At 51.3% G+C, this 13,830-nt stretch overlaps 1 protein-coding gene across 8 annotated transcripts in view; it reads right to left on the bottom strand.

Moving 5' to 3' along the window:
* Positions 1 to 13,830, bottom strand: part of NAV2 (neuron navigator 2) — a 393,377-nt gene that overhangs the window by 14,742 nt on the left and 364,805 nt on the right. For all 8 annotated transcript variants that reach the window (XR_010406923.1, XM_045894013.3, XM_064576736.1 and 5 more), the window contains 8 exons: positions 12,890 to 13,043; positions 11,298 to 11,460; positions 10,467 to 10,567; positions 8,003 to 8,098; positions 6,053 to 6,221; positions 2,874 to 3,109; positions 392 to 546; positions 104 to 175 (listed from right to left, as the gene is read on the bottom strand). Coding sequence is in view for 7 of the 8 variants with exons in the window: in XM_045894013.3 (XP_045749969.2) it covers positions 104 to 175; positions 392 to 546; positions 2,874 to 3,109; positions 6,053 to 6,221; positions 8,003 to 8,098; positions 10,467 to 10,567; positions 11,298 to 11,460; positions 12,890 to 13,043 (1,146 nt within the window). In the remaining variant the exon portion in view is untranslated. The remainder of the gene's footprint in view (positions 1 to 103; positions 176 to 391; positions 547 to 2,873; positions 3,110 to 6,052; positions 6,222 to 8,002; positions 8,099 to 10,466; positions 10,568 to 11,297; positions 11,461 to 12,889; positions 13,044 to 13,830) is intronic.

Consider the following 13,830-nt stretch of genomic DNA (forward strand, 5'->3'; position numbering starts at 1 on the left):
AGCTAGCTAACTCCTTGAGGCTGTCGTGGGAGTGAAATGAGTTACGCCGGGGCAAACGCTCAGCACGACGGCCAACATGGGCGCCCGAACAGCCGTGCCTTACCTGAAGTTGTGATGAAGCTGCAGATTGGGAGTAGATGAGGTAGCCTGGTTCATTGTGCCGATTATGTAAGGGCTGTGGGGACAGGAAGGAAGAGAAGGCCCTGTGAGTCAAAGGCAAGCCAGGGAAGGTGCTCACGGAAGCCCGTGGCACCGGCAGGTGCAGGCAGATGGCTGCTTGCCTCCCCCGCCCCCCACGCGGAGCCCGGGCTGTGTGGGCACCGTGCCCGTGCAGCACACATCCCGTGGCCACCGTCCTCTGGGGGCCATGGGGTTGGGAGCTGCCCTTTACCATTTATGGTCCTTGCAGTTGAGCAGCCCATTGAAGATCTCGCCCAGGGAGCTGACGTGATGCAGGTTGTCGAGGATGATGACGAGGGGCAGGTCCACAGCGTTGTTCTCGCTGGTGCACTGGTCAGCAAGGTTGGACAGGTACTGGCGCAATTCCTGGGGAGGCCGGGGGAAGAATAAGTGGGTGAATGCACCCCAATAAAGATGCACATGCTCAGAGCCTTCACTTTGCCCAGGTCAACACAGGCGGAAAGGCCTTTCAGTAGGCCATGTGGTGAACCTGTATTGAGTGCCCATCTGCTACACAACATCATCCGGAGGGGGTCAGGAGATGTAGGGTGGGCAGGGGGTGAGGAAGGCCTGGGTCCTGCCTCTTGGAAGGCACTAGGTAACAGAAAACCTGCCTGGGGCAGGAGCACGGCACTGTGGGGTGCTGAGGCATCGTTCTGCATCCCTGTTCTAATCACTTGTCTACAAGTGCTGTCATTTTTCTTGATATTGCTTATTATGCCCACCTTGCAGTAAGCTCCCAAGGGCGGGTGCCTTATACACCTCTGTACTTCCGCAGCACCTGCGTGAGAGCCACTTATACAGAAGCCCTCGATGAATCGACACAGCAAAGGACCGCCCCCCGCCCCCCGCCCCCCACCCCTGCACAGGCTTGCACCGCTCATCAGTGCCATCACAGCCAGCCAACAGTGCAGGGCAGAGGGGTCAGCATGCAGAGGGGGCCCTGGAAGGTCTGGACTGAACTGTGGAGAAGAGGTCGGGGATTGGCTTGTGTTGGAACTAGGATGCAGCCCAGCCCGGCTGGGGTGAGGGATGTGTGTCAGAAGACGAGGGATAATGGTGCCAAAGAGGAAAGGCCGAAACGGTGAGCGGAGGACCGGCCAGGGACCACAATGCCTGCCTGCTAGTGTTACCATCATAGCAATGGTGGTCAGGGACTTAGAGCTTCACACACACAATCTCTGTAGCCCTATGGGAACCTTCTTGGGTGGGCACTGGGATTATCTCCGTTTTACCAATGAGGAGGCTAGGGCACATCAAAATCAGGTGCCTGGCTCCAGACTCGGGGACTGCCGCAGTGCGGGTTCTTTATCACATCAGACGGTCCTAGGCGCTAGCCTGAGAGCTCACAGGGTGATGCTCCCTCCACCTCCTACAAACACATACACGGGCCTCCCTCTTGAGTCAAAGTGTGGCTTGCTAACATCAGAAAAAGCCCCATTTTTAAGTTACTAGTAATTTCTTTTTCCTTTAGCCCCTTCCCACCAGGGATTCGTGGTCTCAGGCACCTGAGAAGGACAGAGTTTCCAGAGCCTTCCTTCCCCTGCTGAGGCTTGTGGGGTATGGTTGGTGAGCTGTACTCTGCAGAGGGTGCTGGTCAAGGGGAACGTGAGAGGGGGATGAAATCTAGCCTGGGCTCGATCCCCAGCCACATGCCTAGGGTCCTTCTCTCACTGGTCCTGGAAGAGGGTGCCTTCCCTTAGTAGGCTCACACACAGAGACTCTGGGTACCGGCACCCTGACGACTTCTCTCTAGTTCTAGCCCAACATCAAAATCACCCAGCTAACTGAATGGCGCAGATTCCGGCCTGCCAAACTTACTGAAAGCCGTCATCTGGGAATGAGATCCAGGAATCTGTATCTTTGAGCATGCCAGGTGATTCATAAGGCAGAAGAGTCATTTCCCAATCGCTTCTGACTCACCAGTCCCCTTGCTCAGGGCCAGCCCGAGCGAATCACCCATCACCTCCCACTGCGTGAACAGTGAACAGGTTTGAGAAACCACTTCACGATCTTCGCCCGGGACCAGGTCCAGACGTCTCCATCAGTCCCCATGAAGCAGGACTGAGCCTGTTTGCTGGCTCTGGAGTCCAAGACGCTGACTTAAGCCCTAGTCCACTGCTCTGTACCATCCAAGGGCTCCTAGGCACATGGCCACCTGCCTCGAGCCTCAGGTCCCTTCTCTGTGACAGGAGAGTAGCCACGACCTCTCTCTTGAGGGTACTATCGTGAGGTGGCCAGTTTGTTGGTCATGGGCAAGCAGTCTGTGATGTGAGCTGATATTATGAGTGTCAGCACTGTTCCTCAAGAGGACGTTTGATTTGGGAGAAAAAGAGCAGCAAGTAGGCACACGACAAATTCTTGGTAAACTAAAATGGATGCTTCTGGGGTGATCCTAAAGGACTCCTAGCACTGAGCATCACAGCCAGCTCAGAGCGGGCAATGAGAAATGAACCAGCTCGCCTAACAGATGGCACTCCTCTGCCATCCAGTGAGTTCCTCACTGGAAGTTTTGGGTTCAAGCCTTCCCTTCTGCTACCCCATCCTGACTTCCGCCACCAGGCTTTCACAAGCCCAAGGGAGAACACCCGGGCAACACTGCTTTCCCATTAGGGCGGTGGTGGCCTCGACAGTCCTGAAAGGGCCACACAGCACCCCCTGGCTGGGTGGCAGTCTCCAAATGACCTCCTCACCTTGCTGGACTTGTGGTCCACGTTGAAGGTGGCGATGACACCATCCGTCAGCTCCCGTCCCTCCCGCAGCACCAAGTACTCGGACAGCCGGTTGGCCAAGTAGGTTTTCCCGGTGCCGCTGGGGCCAGAGAGGATGATCCGCCGGTGCTCCACCAGCAGGGAAACGTAGCGCTGCAGGATGGGCTTGGGGATCAGGGACTCGAACACCAGGGAGTCCAGGCTGTTCTCCGCGAGCCCTGTGTTGGAGAGGGACAGGAAGGGTCTGAAGCCCTGTGGAATGGGTAGCTCTGCGCTTGCCACCTGGGTCTGCCTGGCTCTTTCCACGGCGGCCACTCATCTGAGACGGCTGCCCACCCGGGTACACGGGAGGCTGAGCGCAGGCAGCCACTGCAGCCTGCTCACGAGCACGGTGTGGTCTAGCACCTGGCTCAGCCGGCTAGCCCAGACTCAGACTCCACTCTAACACCCGCCGGGCCCGAGGGCCCTGTCTGTCCTCTGCAGAGTTCCTAAGACTCTGGGCTCTGCTTGTCTGTCTGGATTTGCCGTGCTGCTGGTGTCTGCCCAGCCCAAACCTGAGTCTCCCGTGTCTGCCAAGACCCTGGGGTTGCCTGTCACCCTGTTGTCTCTTGTGCCCTGTGCCACCGCTGCCCACACTCAGATATGCCACAGAGGTGGCCACGCTTTCATCCTGAAAGCAAAGAAATGCCATTTGATTCAGGTATGTGATGACTGGTAGGCGAAAGCTGAGATGCTATCCACCCAGACCTCTGAGCCTCAACAATGTCAAGAGGAAACGTATCTTTCCTCTTTCCTACGTGGGACAGCTCCACCCATCAGGGCTGTTGGGTTTTTTTTTTTTTTTAAGATTTTATTTATTTATTTGAGAGCACGAGAGCAAGAGAGAAAGCATGAGCAGAGGGGAGGAGCAGAGAGAGAAGCAAACTCCCCGCTGAGCAGGGAGCAAGACACAGGGCTCGATCCCAGGATCCCGGGATCATGATCTGAGCTCAAGGCAGCCACTTAACTGACTGAGCCACCCAGGCACCCCAGGGCCGTTGGCTATCTACTTTTATTTTATTTTTAAAGATTTATTTATTCATTTGTAGTGAGAGAGAGAAAGAGAGCGTGTGCAGGAGCAGGGGGAAAGGCAGAGGGAGAGAAGCAGACTCCCCACTGAGGGTGGAGCCTGACGTGAGGCTCAACCCCGAGACCCTGAGATCATGGCCTGAGGCAAAATCAAGACTCAGATGCTTAACCTACTGAGCCACCCAGGGTCGTTGGCTTTTTAAAAACTATTTTCTTGTGGGCGCCTGGGTGGCTCAGATGGTTAAGCATCTGCCTTCGGCTCAGGTCATGATCCCGGGGTCCTGGGATCGAGTCCCACGTCGGGCTCCCTGCTGAGCGGGGAGCCTGCTTCTCCCTCTGCCTTTCTCTCTCTCTCTCTCTCTCTGTCTCTCATGAATAAATGCATAAATAAATCTTTAAAAAAAAAACAAAACTATTTTCTTGATATCATTCTCAAGAGAAGATCCACCCAAGGTTACTTGTCTAAAACCTAAAGTAACTCTGTTAAAACTCACCTTAAGAAAACTAGTGTATGTAGGTAAAAAATATATTGAAGAGCATTTAGTCTACTTTTTTTTTAAGATTTCATCTTTAAGTAATCTCTACCCTCAATGTGGGGCTCGAACTTACAAGCGCGAGATCAAAGTCACATGCTCTACTGAGCCAGCCAGGCACCCCCATTTATTCTATTTTATAACAGTATCTTCCTTTTACATAATTATTCACTGCAAACAGACCCCACAAATGCACTTATATGCTTGTTTCTAATCCCCCCCCCCCAACCGAGAATGGCCCCTACATGCAGGAGACTATTCCAGAATGACCATGATGAAGGTTTCTAAAGGACTTATCTTTCGGGTACAGGCCTAAGACTCTCCTGGTACTGAGCTCAGTGTAGCCTACACTGGTTGAAACTCGATGCGAAGTGCGGAATGCAGGGTCTCTCGTCTAAACTTAGTAACGAGGAAAAAACCCACAAAAACATCTCTCTCTACATATACGCTGCTCTTTTGGTCTTTTGCCCTAAAACCCCCTGGGAATGACTATTCTGCAGATGAACTCACTGCAGGACACGCATTCAGCATTCCCGCTAAAGCCAGTTTGGGGTAGGTTCCCGTCACTTGCACCCAAGGCCACGTGTGTGCTTGCTGGTAAGATAGGCTGTGTGTGAGGCTTGAGCAGTCACGTCAGGCCCGTCAATGGCAGAGCAAGGTGTGGATTCCTGCTCCTAAGGAATGGTGGGGTGCTTATGGAAAACCTCCCAACCAGGAAACAAAGCTTGCATCAAACAACCCCAAAAGTGCCCTGTTAAAACTACAGTCAAAAGCTGTGAGTTACAGGGAAGTAAGATGGGACAACCTGAAGGGTGAGCTTCGCACAGTGTTTATTAATCTATTCTTTGGCGGCGGGAGGTTCATAAAATAGAGGGAAAAAAGGGCTTTTGCAGTCAAATACGTTGGTGTCAGACTGGATTCAATAGCCTTCTTACTGACCGGAGTCAGCGTATCCGAGGCTGGAGTTAGTGCACCCAGCACCCGTACACTCCTTGTCTTCCTGTCCCCTGAACACAAATGGGTCTAATGAGGCAGTTTTCTAGACTTATTTGGCCAGGATTCTCCCCCCACAAGAATACTTTGTGGGCCTAGTGTTCCCTGGAACACACTTCGGCCTGGGGCCCAGCATCCCTAGGGGATGAGGCACCTGGAAGGGCCAGCAGCGCCGTGCGTGGGCACGCGTGGCCCTCGAGCACATCGCAGCTCCCACCTGTAGAACGGGACCACGTCCAAGGCCGGCTGGCAAGAGCAACCCGTGGGTATCGGCGGAGCCCCGTTTCAACAGGGCTATTAAGATTCCAACACCTCAGAGTCATAAGGCTTAATGGGACCTTTTGTTATAGAACTTCAGCAATAAACTAAAATTGTTTGCTTCCGGTGGTGTGGAAAAAGCTAAAGGCCATTGAACTTGCTTAGGTAAGAAGGACTGTGGTTGCAGAGGTAGAGAAACCTACCCACACACACGTGCAAACAAAACTGTGGCCATGGTTTCTGACGCCAAGTCACAAAACAAAAACTGCAAGTCCTGAAAACTCCGACCTCCACCGTCGGCCAAATTACCTTTGACGGTCACAGAGATGGTCGTGTTCTCGCCAACCAGATAGCCACAGGGAAGAAGCTCGGGGGTCTCGGAGGTGTTGCTGCGCTTGATTTCCCCAATGCTGTAGCCCAGAACACTATCTGAATTCAGCCCCAGCTGACTCACGGGGTCGACGTGGATGATGTATTCCTGGGAAGAATAAAATCAAGACCCCGTCAAAGATGTGGCTAGAAATCTGCCCATGACTCATGTTTTCCTTGGGTGATTTATTATCATCTTCTCTCTCAGTTGATGCCTGGGTTGAAACCGAGCTGTGGAACAAGGAGGGGGAAGAGCTTTCTATGGGGATGATGACCAAGTATCACAGGCCTCTTCAAGTACAGATTTATTTGGTTAGTGATGTGGAGGGAGCCTAACACAATCGTGAACGTTTAGTCTGGATGAACCAGGCAAGGAAAAGTTAGACTGCTTTTCTTAAATTCAGCTGAAGTCCTGAAGACACCAGGGCCTGTGAATAGTGCTGGAAAATTCATGAGAAAGTAATTCGGACAAGAAATCTTCCCTTGGCTCACAGCAAACTATACACTTATGATAAAAGGAGCAAATCCCAGGGCTGCAAGAAAAAAGCAGCTTTTGGTCTTTAAACAGGAAAAACTGTGTTTAATTTGGAAAGTATGCCCTCTGAGGTGAGTGACCAAAAGGTTTTAGGTCAGTGAACCTGCACCGAAGGTCCGTGGACGAGGAGGTAGCTGGATGATGACTGACGTGGAATATCAAGAACAGGCCTCTCTACCTTTAATGGTCTCACTTCCTCACACGTGACGCCCCACAGGCTCTTTTCAGCCCAAACTGTTGTCTTTTTAATCTAAGATTAAACTGCCCTTCAGCAGAGTTCAGGTTTTGGCTCTAGGAAGCAGGATTTGTCTGCCCTCAGCCATTCACATCCCTTGGCCAGTCACATTTCCACAGCCTGCCAAGATGGGGAAGATCTTTGGCCAGAGAACAGAACACAGGGCTTCCTGTGGGTGAAGCCACCTGAATCTAGATGCTAGAAAGAGACCAGAGTGGACTGGGTAAGTCAGGTTTTAAAGTCAGACCAACTCAACTAGACCAACGTGGTTGTGTTCTAGCTCCATGATCTTGGGCAAGTGAGCTGACCCTTGCTTTCCTCCTCTTTAAGTGGGAAAATAATAGGACCTTCCTCACAGGCCTGGAAATAAATTGGGGTAACGTTAGCATGGTCTCTGGCACCAAAAATGCAGGCTACCAATAATGCTTAGGGGATATGATTAATGAACGCTTATGATTGCTGATTCCCTTCAGGACAGTAGGAAAAAAAAAAGGTACAAAAAGCTTCTTCCAAACCACCTTGTGCTTGCAGGTTCTCCTCAGTACTCATGAGTTATTTCTCCCGTGACAAACATCCACACTCACTCCAGTGATGTGACTAGAACAAATACGAAAATAACTATGCCATCATCTTTGACTCTGGACATTGATCAGATGTTAATGTCACAAGAAGCACAAATCATAGACTGTGAAGTGTTGGCCAGGATGCTGGGCAAGTCAGATCAAATCCCCCAGAAATGAAGAATGGAAATTTGAGGTCTTAGCCCTGGCCACAGGGCACTCATTCAAAGTATATTCAATAGGACACAATTCTAAGGTGAAGAGAGAATTTGGATATTAGCAGTTCACCATGCGAGGCTCAAATAACTGCTTGAGGCCAGGGAAATGACTCTCACTGGCTGGCCAACCACTGCCAAGGGTAGCCAGGAACAGGCTGGCCAATCACCAGTCTGTTCTCACCATCCCCGTTACCGGAGTGCCCAGAGACAAGTACCAGCAACACAAGGGTGGGGGCAGACCCAAGCAGTGGCCACGTTCAGGACACAAACCGCCCCTTCCCTCCCAGAGCTCAGGCCCCCACTTCAGGCAGACAACCGTAGCCGTCCTCTTAAGACACTTACTTTGAACAGTCGTCTAACCACCCCATCGAGCACATCCCACTTCGTCTTGCCACTAACTCCAATGCAGCCAATAAGAAAGAGGTGTGGTCTGGAATCCTAAGGGTAAGGAAATGTACGCAGGTGAAAAACAGGCGGATCTTTTCTGACACAGTTTAGCAAGGACTCAGATTGCCTTAGGACTCCACCAGTGGTTTGAGAGGGGGAATAAAAGTCCTATTTGTTATTAACACCAAATACAACGTAGATGGAATACAATAGTCTTAAAAACTTTCCCTGCTCTCTTGCAAAAACAGTAGTCCATGGGTCAGGAAGAGAGGATCTCCTCTCTGGAATCTAGAACCTTCTACTACAGGTGTGCCTTGTATAGTGCATAGATCACATGCCTTGCCTGGAATGCTCTCCCCTCTCCTGTCTGCCATCTCTCCCTTTCCAAACCTTGCTTGCAAACTCACCTCTTCCAGGAAGCCTTCAATGATTAACCCACCAGGCGCAGAGCTCACATTGCTTCACCAGTTCTGTACATAACTGATATATTATCATATTCTGTACTTGTTTATTTTTAGGTATTTATGTCTTATTTGTATATCAAGTTTATCTCCTTGCTAGATCTTAAACTCCTTCAGAATAGAATATGCTCAATTATTTTCTTTTTTAAATAATGTTTATTGCTTTTCTGCTAATTAAAAGTTAAAACATACTCAAATCAGAAAACAAGTAAAACTCTGCAAAGTTCACAAAAAATACTTTTTCTACTGCTTTTGAATTTCACCCACAGGGCTCTCTGCACAGGGGGGGTTAACTAATCACAATGATTAAAGAAAAATTAATAGAATATTCCATTTGGTCGCATTTTAAAATCTTAGCTCTGACATGCTCAGAAGAATACAGAATTAGGAGAGTGGCAGCAGGCAGTGGGGGTGTATGTGGCAGTTAAGCAAAATCAGCAGAGAAAAGAGCACCAGTTTTATGGTGAGAAGATCTGGCCTCACCAGTTGCCTTATAACCTCAAGTAAATGATGCTTGGCGCTAGGTTTCAGTTGTAAAATGGAGGTAACAACGTCTGGTCGACCAATTTCATCTGGATGCCATAGTGATCCAGAACAACAGAGTTTTTATTTTTTTTATTTTTTTTTTTATTTTTTTAAAGATTTTATTTATTTGAGAGAGAGAGAATGGGAGACAGAGAGCATGAGAGGGAGGAGGGTCAGAGGGAGAAGCAGACTCCCCGCCGAGCAGGGAGCCCGATGCGGGACTCGATCCCGGGACTCCAGGATCATGACCTGAGCCGAAGGCAGTCGCTTAACCAACTGAGCCACCCAGGCGCCCCAGAACAACAGAGTTTTTAAAAGGGACTCAAACTTCTGTAAAATGTAGAATCTACCTGCTCCTGTTGAGGATCATTGGGTTAATGCACATCCCCAGATATCACCTGAATTTTTTGTAAGAATGTTCTAAGAATGAATTTTCCCTGATAGTCCTATCACGCCACTACTTAAGCTCTGAAAACAGACTTCCTTATATTTCTTTTTATATGTAAAAGACACATATTTTTAGGTTAGATGAGGAGATAATCACTGGCAGCTCCAAACTCTGGGCCTCCCCACCTTCCACAAGACTAGAGAGCCAGCCACACAGTGGAATCCTCTAGCAAAGAGAGTCTGGCTGCAGACAGCTCTGCTGTGGTGGGCACGGCAGGGTTCCCTGGCACTCCTAGGCGACAAACAGCGTGTCGGCAAGGATGCTGAGAAACAACAAACAAAGAGCTGAAGAAGGACTTGAAATAACCCCTCGTGAAATCTTCCTCCGCTTATTTGAGAGATGGTTGTTAGAGCATCATGTGGATTCAATCAATGGCCAAAAATCAACTCTGTCAACCCCCATCCCCTACCCCCAAAATAGTCCCTAGTGTGGGTGTGGCCTCCTCAGGCTCTGGAAGAGAACAGGAACCACTCAGAAAACTCAAGATTCCTCAGTCTTGGGGAGTCGGGACGCCCCACCGGCTTCACGTCAGCCACCTGTGTGGCTCGGCCCCGTCGGTGTCCCACCTTGTCCGCGGTCTCTGAACACTGGACAAGACTGGTGCTCTTGGTCAGCTGCATTTGGTCAGCTTGCTTCTGTGCCTTCTGCGCTAACTGTGCTTAGCTGCCCCTGAAGGGCTTTCGGAACACATCAAATTCAGAAAAGCCGTTTCTGACCGATGTTAGTGTTTAGTTAGTTCTGTGCAAGGGCGACATGGGAGTATCTTTAGTACTCTTTATTAGACTTTCCAAACGCGAGAGGGAGGAGGGAAGGGCCGTTTGCTTACTTTAATCGTGTCAAAATGCTGCTGGGGATCGTGGTGGTTAGTTAAGGAAAGTGTTAGTAGTACCTCCGAATCACCTTTGGTGCTGAGGTGATACGCTCTGACGATGCCATCTCTACACTAGGTAGGGACAAGCAGAGCAGGGAAAGGGATCCGACTAACCTCCTTCCACTTCATTTCCTCCTGAAAGCTGACAACTATCTTAACATGCCTGCCTCCTTCCTTCCGAGCCGAGCATTCACCAGTGTCATCCAGCAACATGTCTGCGAATGGAAAACATCAACAGCCTTAGGCACATGGGGACAGCAAAGCCGGCTTCCCGACACCCCCGCTGCTTGTTGGCACGGCAGCGGGACAAACCAGGTGTCGGGGTGCAGGGAAGTGGGGTGGGGGAAGGGGAGAGGGCAGAATGGAGAATGCAACCACAGAAACCAATGGTGGACCAACCAGAGAACCAGCAGGCTGACGATGCACTTTGCCAAATGGAAGTGCGAGGCAGAGGCTCAACCAAAACAATAGCAACGCAGCGTCATGGGTAAGAAATCAAAGTGTCAGCCTCAATATGCTTACAAAGAAAACCTACGTCATGTTCGCTCATGATGGTGCTGGCCAGGAATCCATCTTGAAGGCAGGAAGACCACAGACCAAGCCATTGCCCCAAAGGGGACCTGCTACTATGGGGTTTCTATGCAGCATTCGGCTGTAGGTCAGCCTCTTAAAATGGATCAAACAGAACTCAGCATGGTGGACAAGAGGATCCAAGCTAATGGCCTGGAGAACTGGGGGCACTGGAGCAAAGCATGACAGCAGTCTAACGGCTGAGCTCATGTCGGTAGCAGACGCACGCCCAGACACACACACACACCCCAAGTGCACGCACGCCTGTTGCCTCGCCATTTGACCTTTTCATCTGCTTCTCTTGGGACTCCTGCGCGGAGAGTGGAGTGCCGGCTGCAGGCCCTGGCCTGCCCGCAGCCCCGGGATGCCACTCACCCAGGCTGGTTGACTCCGTGAGGTTCAGGCTGTGCTGGGAGAGGCCCATGGACTGCCTAGGGGAGGCCGAGAGGGACACCTGGGAGGGCGCCCGGCTGCAGCCACTGCCTTGAGACTCGGACTTCAGCCGGTCGTTCTCAGCTTTCAGCTTCTCTATTTCACTCTGCAAAGAGTAAGGGAGAGGCTCGCTCACCAGGTGGATGGAACACGAACAAGCATCTTCTGGAGGAGGGACGGGATAGTCCCGTGCAGGGATCAGGCGGGAATCCAAGCCGAGGCCCGGCCAGCCACACCATCGGCGAGGTCCGGCCGCGCTGGCTGTTCTCGCGTGCACACAAGACCCTGTCTGGCGGGGCATCTCCCTTCAGTCCTCTCCTTGTGGACAGATGGCCTTTGAAGACCTCAGAAATGCTTCCCAGAGCCTGTTGCCTGAGTCTTTTTTTTTTTTTTTAAAGATTTTATTTATTTATTCATGAGAGATAGAGAGAGAGGCAGAGGCAGAGGGAGAAGCAGGCTCCCCGCGGAGCAGGGAGCCTGATGTGGGACTCGATCCCAGGACCCTGGGATCATGACCTGAGCTGAAGGCAGACACTTAACCGACTGAGCCACCCAGGCGTCCCTGTTGCCTGAGTCTTAACTGAGAAAGAGTCTTACCATCCGAGAGGTTCGCGAGACTCTGGGCTTGACAGGTTTCTTTCCCGTAGGGCTTAGAGCCTTTAGGAGCTCCTCTGCACGGTGGACCTGAGAGGAGGCGCAGAGCGTGCAGCAGTCCTACACACAGCTGAGCCTGGAGCTCTCCTTTCAGAGCCTCTCACGGAACAAGCACTCTATGGAACCTCCTTTGGGAAATGTTGGTTCTCCAGTGACGGCCCATTTGGCAGAGCCCACAGGGCTCTTTCATCTCTACACTTCTACAGGGAAAAACCTACCATGTGCACAGCATCGGGGCTGCATCCAGAGAAAGGGATGCCCAAAAAAGAACAGCCAGAAGACCCAAACGCCTTCTAGTCCAGGGTGGTAGGTGAGAATACCTCTAGAGGAATTCAGATGAGGGCACTAACTCACAGATGCAGGACCTGGAGAAGCTTTGTAGAGGGGGAGGCTAATCCTTGAGGGAAGGATCCAGTTCGGCTGTGCAGAAGGCTCTCCCCGCAGAGGGAACACAAGGACTATGACACAGAAATTCCTGGCGCCGGCAAAGGGAGCGGTCAGGGGCTCCCTCTGGCTGATGAGTCTGGGAAGTGGAACTGCAAGTGGGTGGGTGGCAGATTCCGAGTACAAAGGATCCCACAGAAGCCCTCGGCAGGGTGGGGGGGTGGGAACCATGGTACGCGGAGCCACTGGAAGTCACACCACGGGGGGAGGCATGGTTCTGTCTAGGCTTTGAAAAGATTCGTCTCTGAGCAATATCTGAGAGGGCATGAGAAGAGAAGGAGCCTTGCTCCTCTGGAAAAGAAAGAGCAAAAAAGAGAGGAGGAGAGAAAGAGGCTCGCAAAGCAGAGGGCTGACACTTTCTGTGGACCCGGGGGCGTGGCGGACAGCAGTGCTCCTTCCCGGACAGCCTGGGGCTCGGCCCGTGCTCCGGGGCTCACCTGCATCCTGTTCATGGCCTCCCGGAGCTGGTCAAGCTGGTGTGCGGAGCTGAGGGCTTCTAGGCGGATGTCTGTCAGCTTCATCTCCTTGTCTCGCAGCTCATTTCGGAGCTGCATGACCGTCTCGGCTTCACTATCAATGCACTCTGAAATGCTAGGGAAGGAGAGGTATTAACTGATGAGAGCAGCTCTGAGATCATTTCCCTTCAGTCCTCCACTGACCACCGGCCCATGTCCACCAGCAGGTTTGTTCGGCAGTCACCCTGTCTAACCAGCCGGCCGGGGCTTCCCGGAGGCGATAACACCAAAGCTCCTGAAATTCACAGACCATATTGCTTCTCTATGCTCTTTCTTTGCAGAGCTCAGGCGATCAGAATGGCTTTGGTGTACCTTCAGCAAAATTCCAATAATCTGGGATAAACAGGAGTCGGCAAAAGGGAGTAGTAACCTTCGGGGTTTGAAACCAATCCCCCCATCCCCATGTGTACACAGTTGGGCCCCTGTAATGACACCGCATGGCCCTTGAGATCTAAACCCACTCAGAGAAGGAGGGTCAACTGTCTGTTTTAAAGATTAGACACTCTAAGGTCAAATAGCTGAGGGGTGATTTTTATTTGCCCCAAAGTGAAAGTAACCAAAAGATTCTCGTGGAAGGAGTTAGTCTATTTTGGGTTACATTCTAAAACTCAATCTTTTAAAAGTGTCTTAAGAGAGCAACATTCTTTCCTTCCCCCCACTTGCCCAGACTGCTTAAATAAGCTCATGGCAAGGAAGAGAAGCATCTCAGATCATCAGAAAGCAGACAGGAGGATATGACACAAAAGTCCCAGTTTTATGTGAAAACTGAACAGTTGTGTGGGGCTTGATGTCTTTCCAACTGCATGCCAGATCGGGGGACCCCAGGGCCCCGTGGAGTCCCTCTGTCTTAAGCGGTGGTCCAT

This window comes from Mirounga angustirostris, unplaced genomic scaffold, assembly GCF_029215605.1.
Source record: "Mirounga angustirostris isolate CCGP_5_RB_7025 unplaced genomic scaffold, mMirAng1.0.hap1 SCAF_13, whole genome shotgun sequence".
Taxonomy (NCBI): Eukaryota; Metazoa; Chordata; class Mammalia; order Carnivora; family Phocidae; genus Mirounga; species Mirounga angustirostris.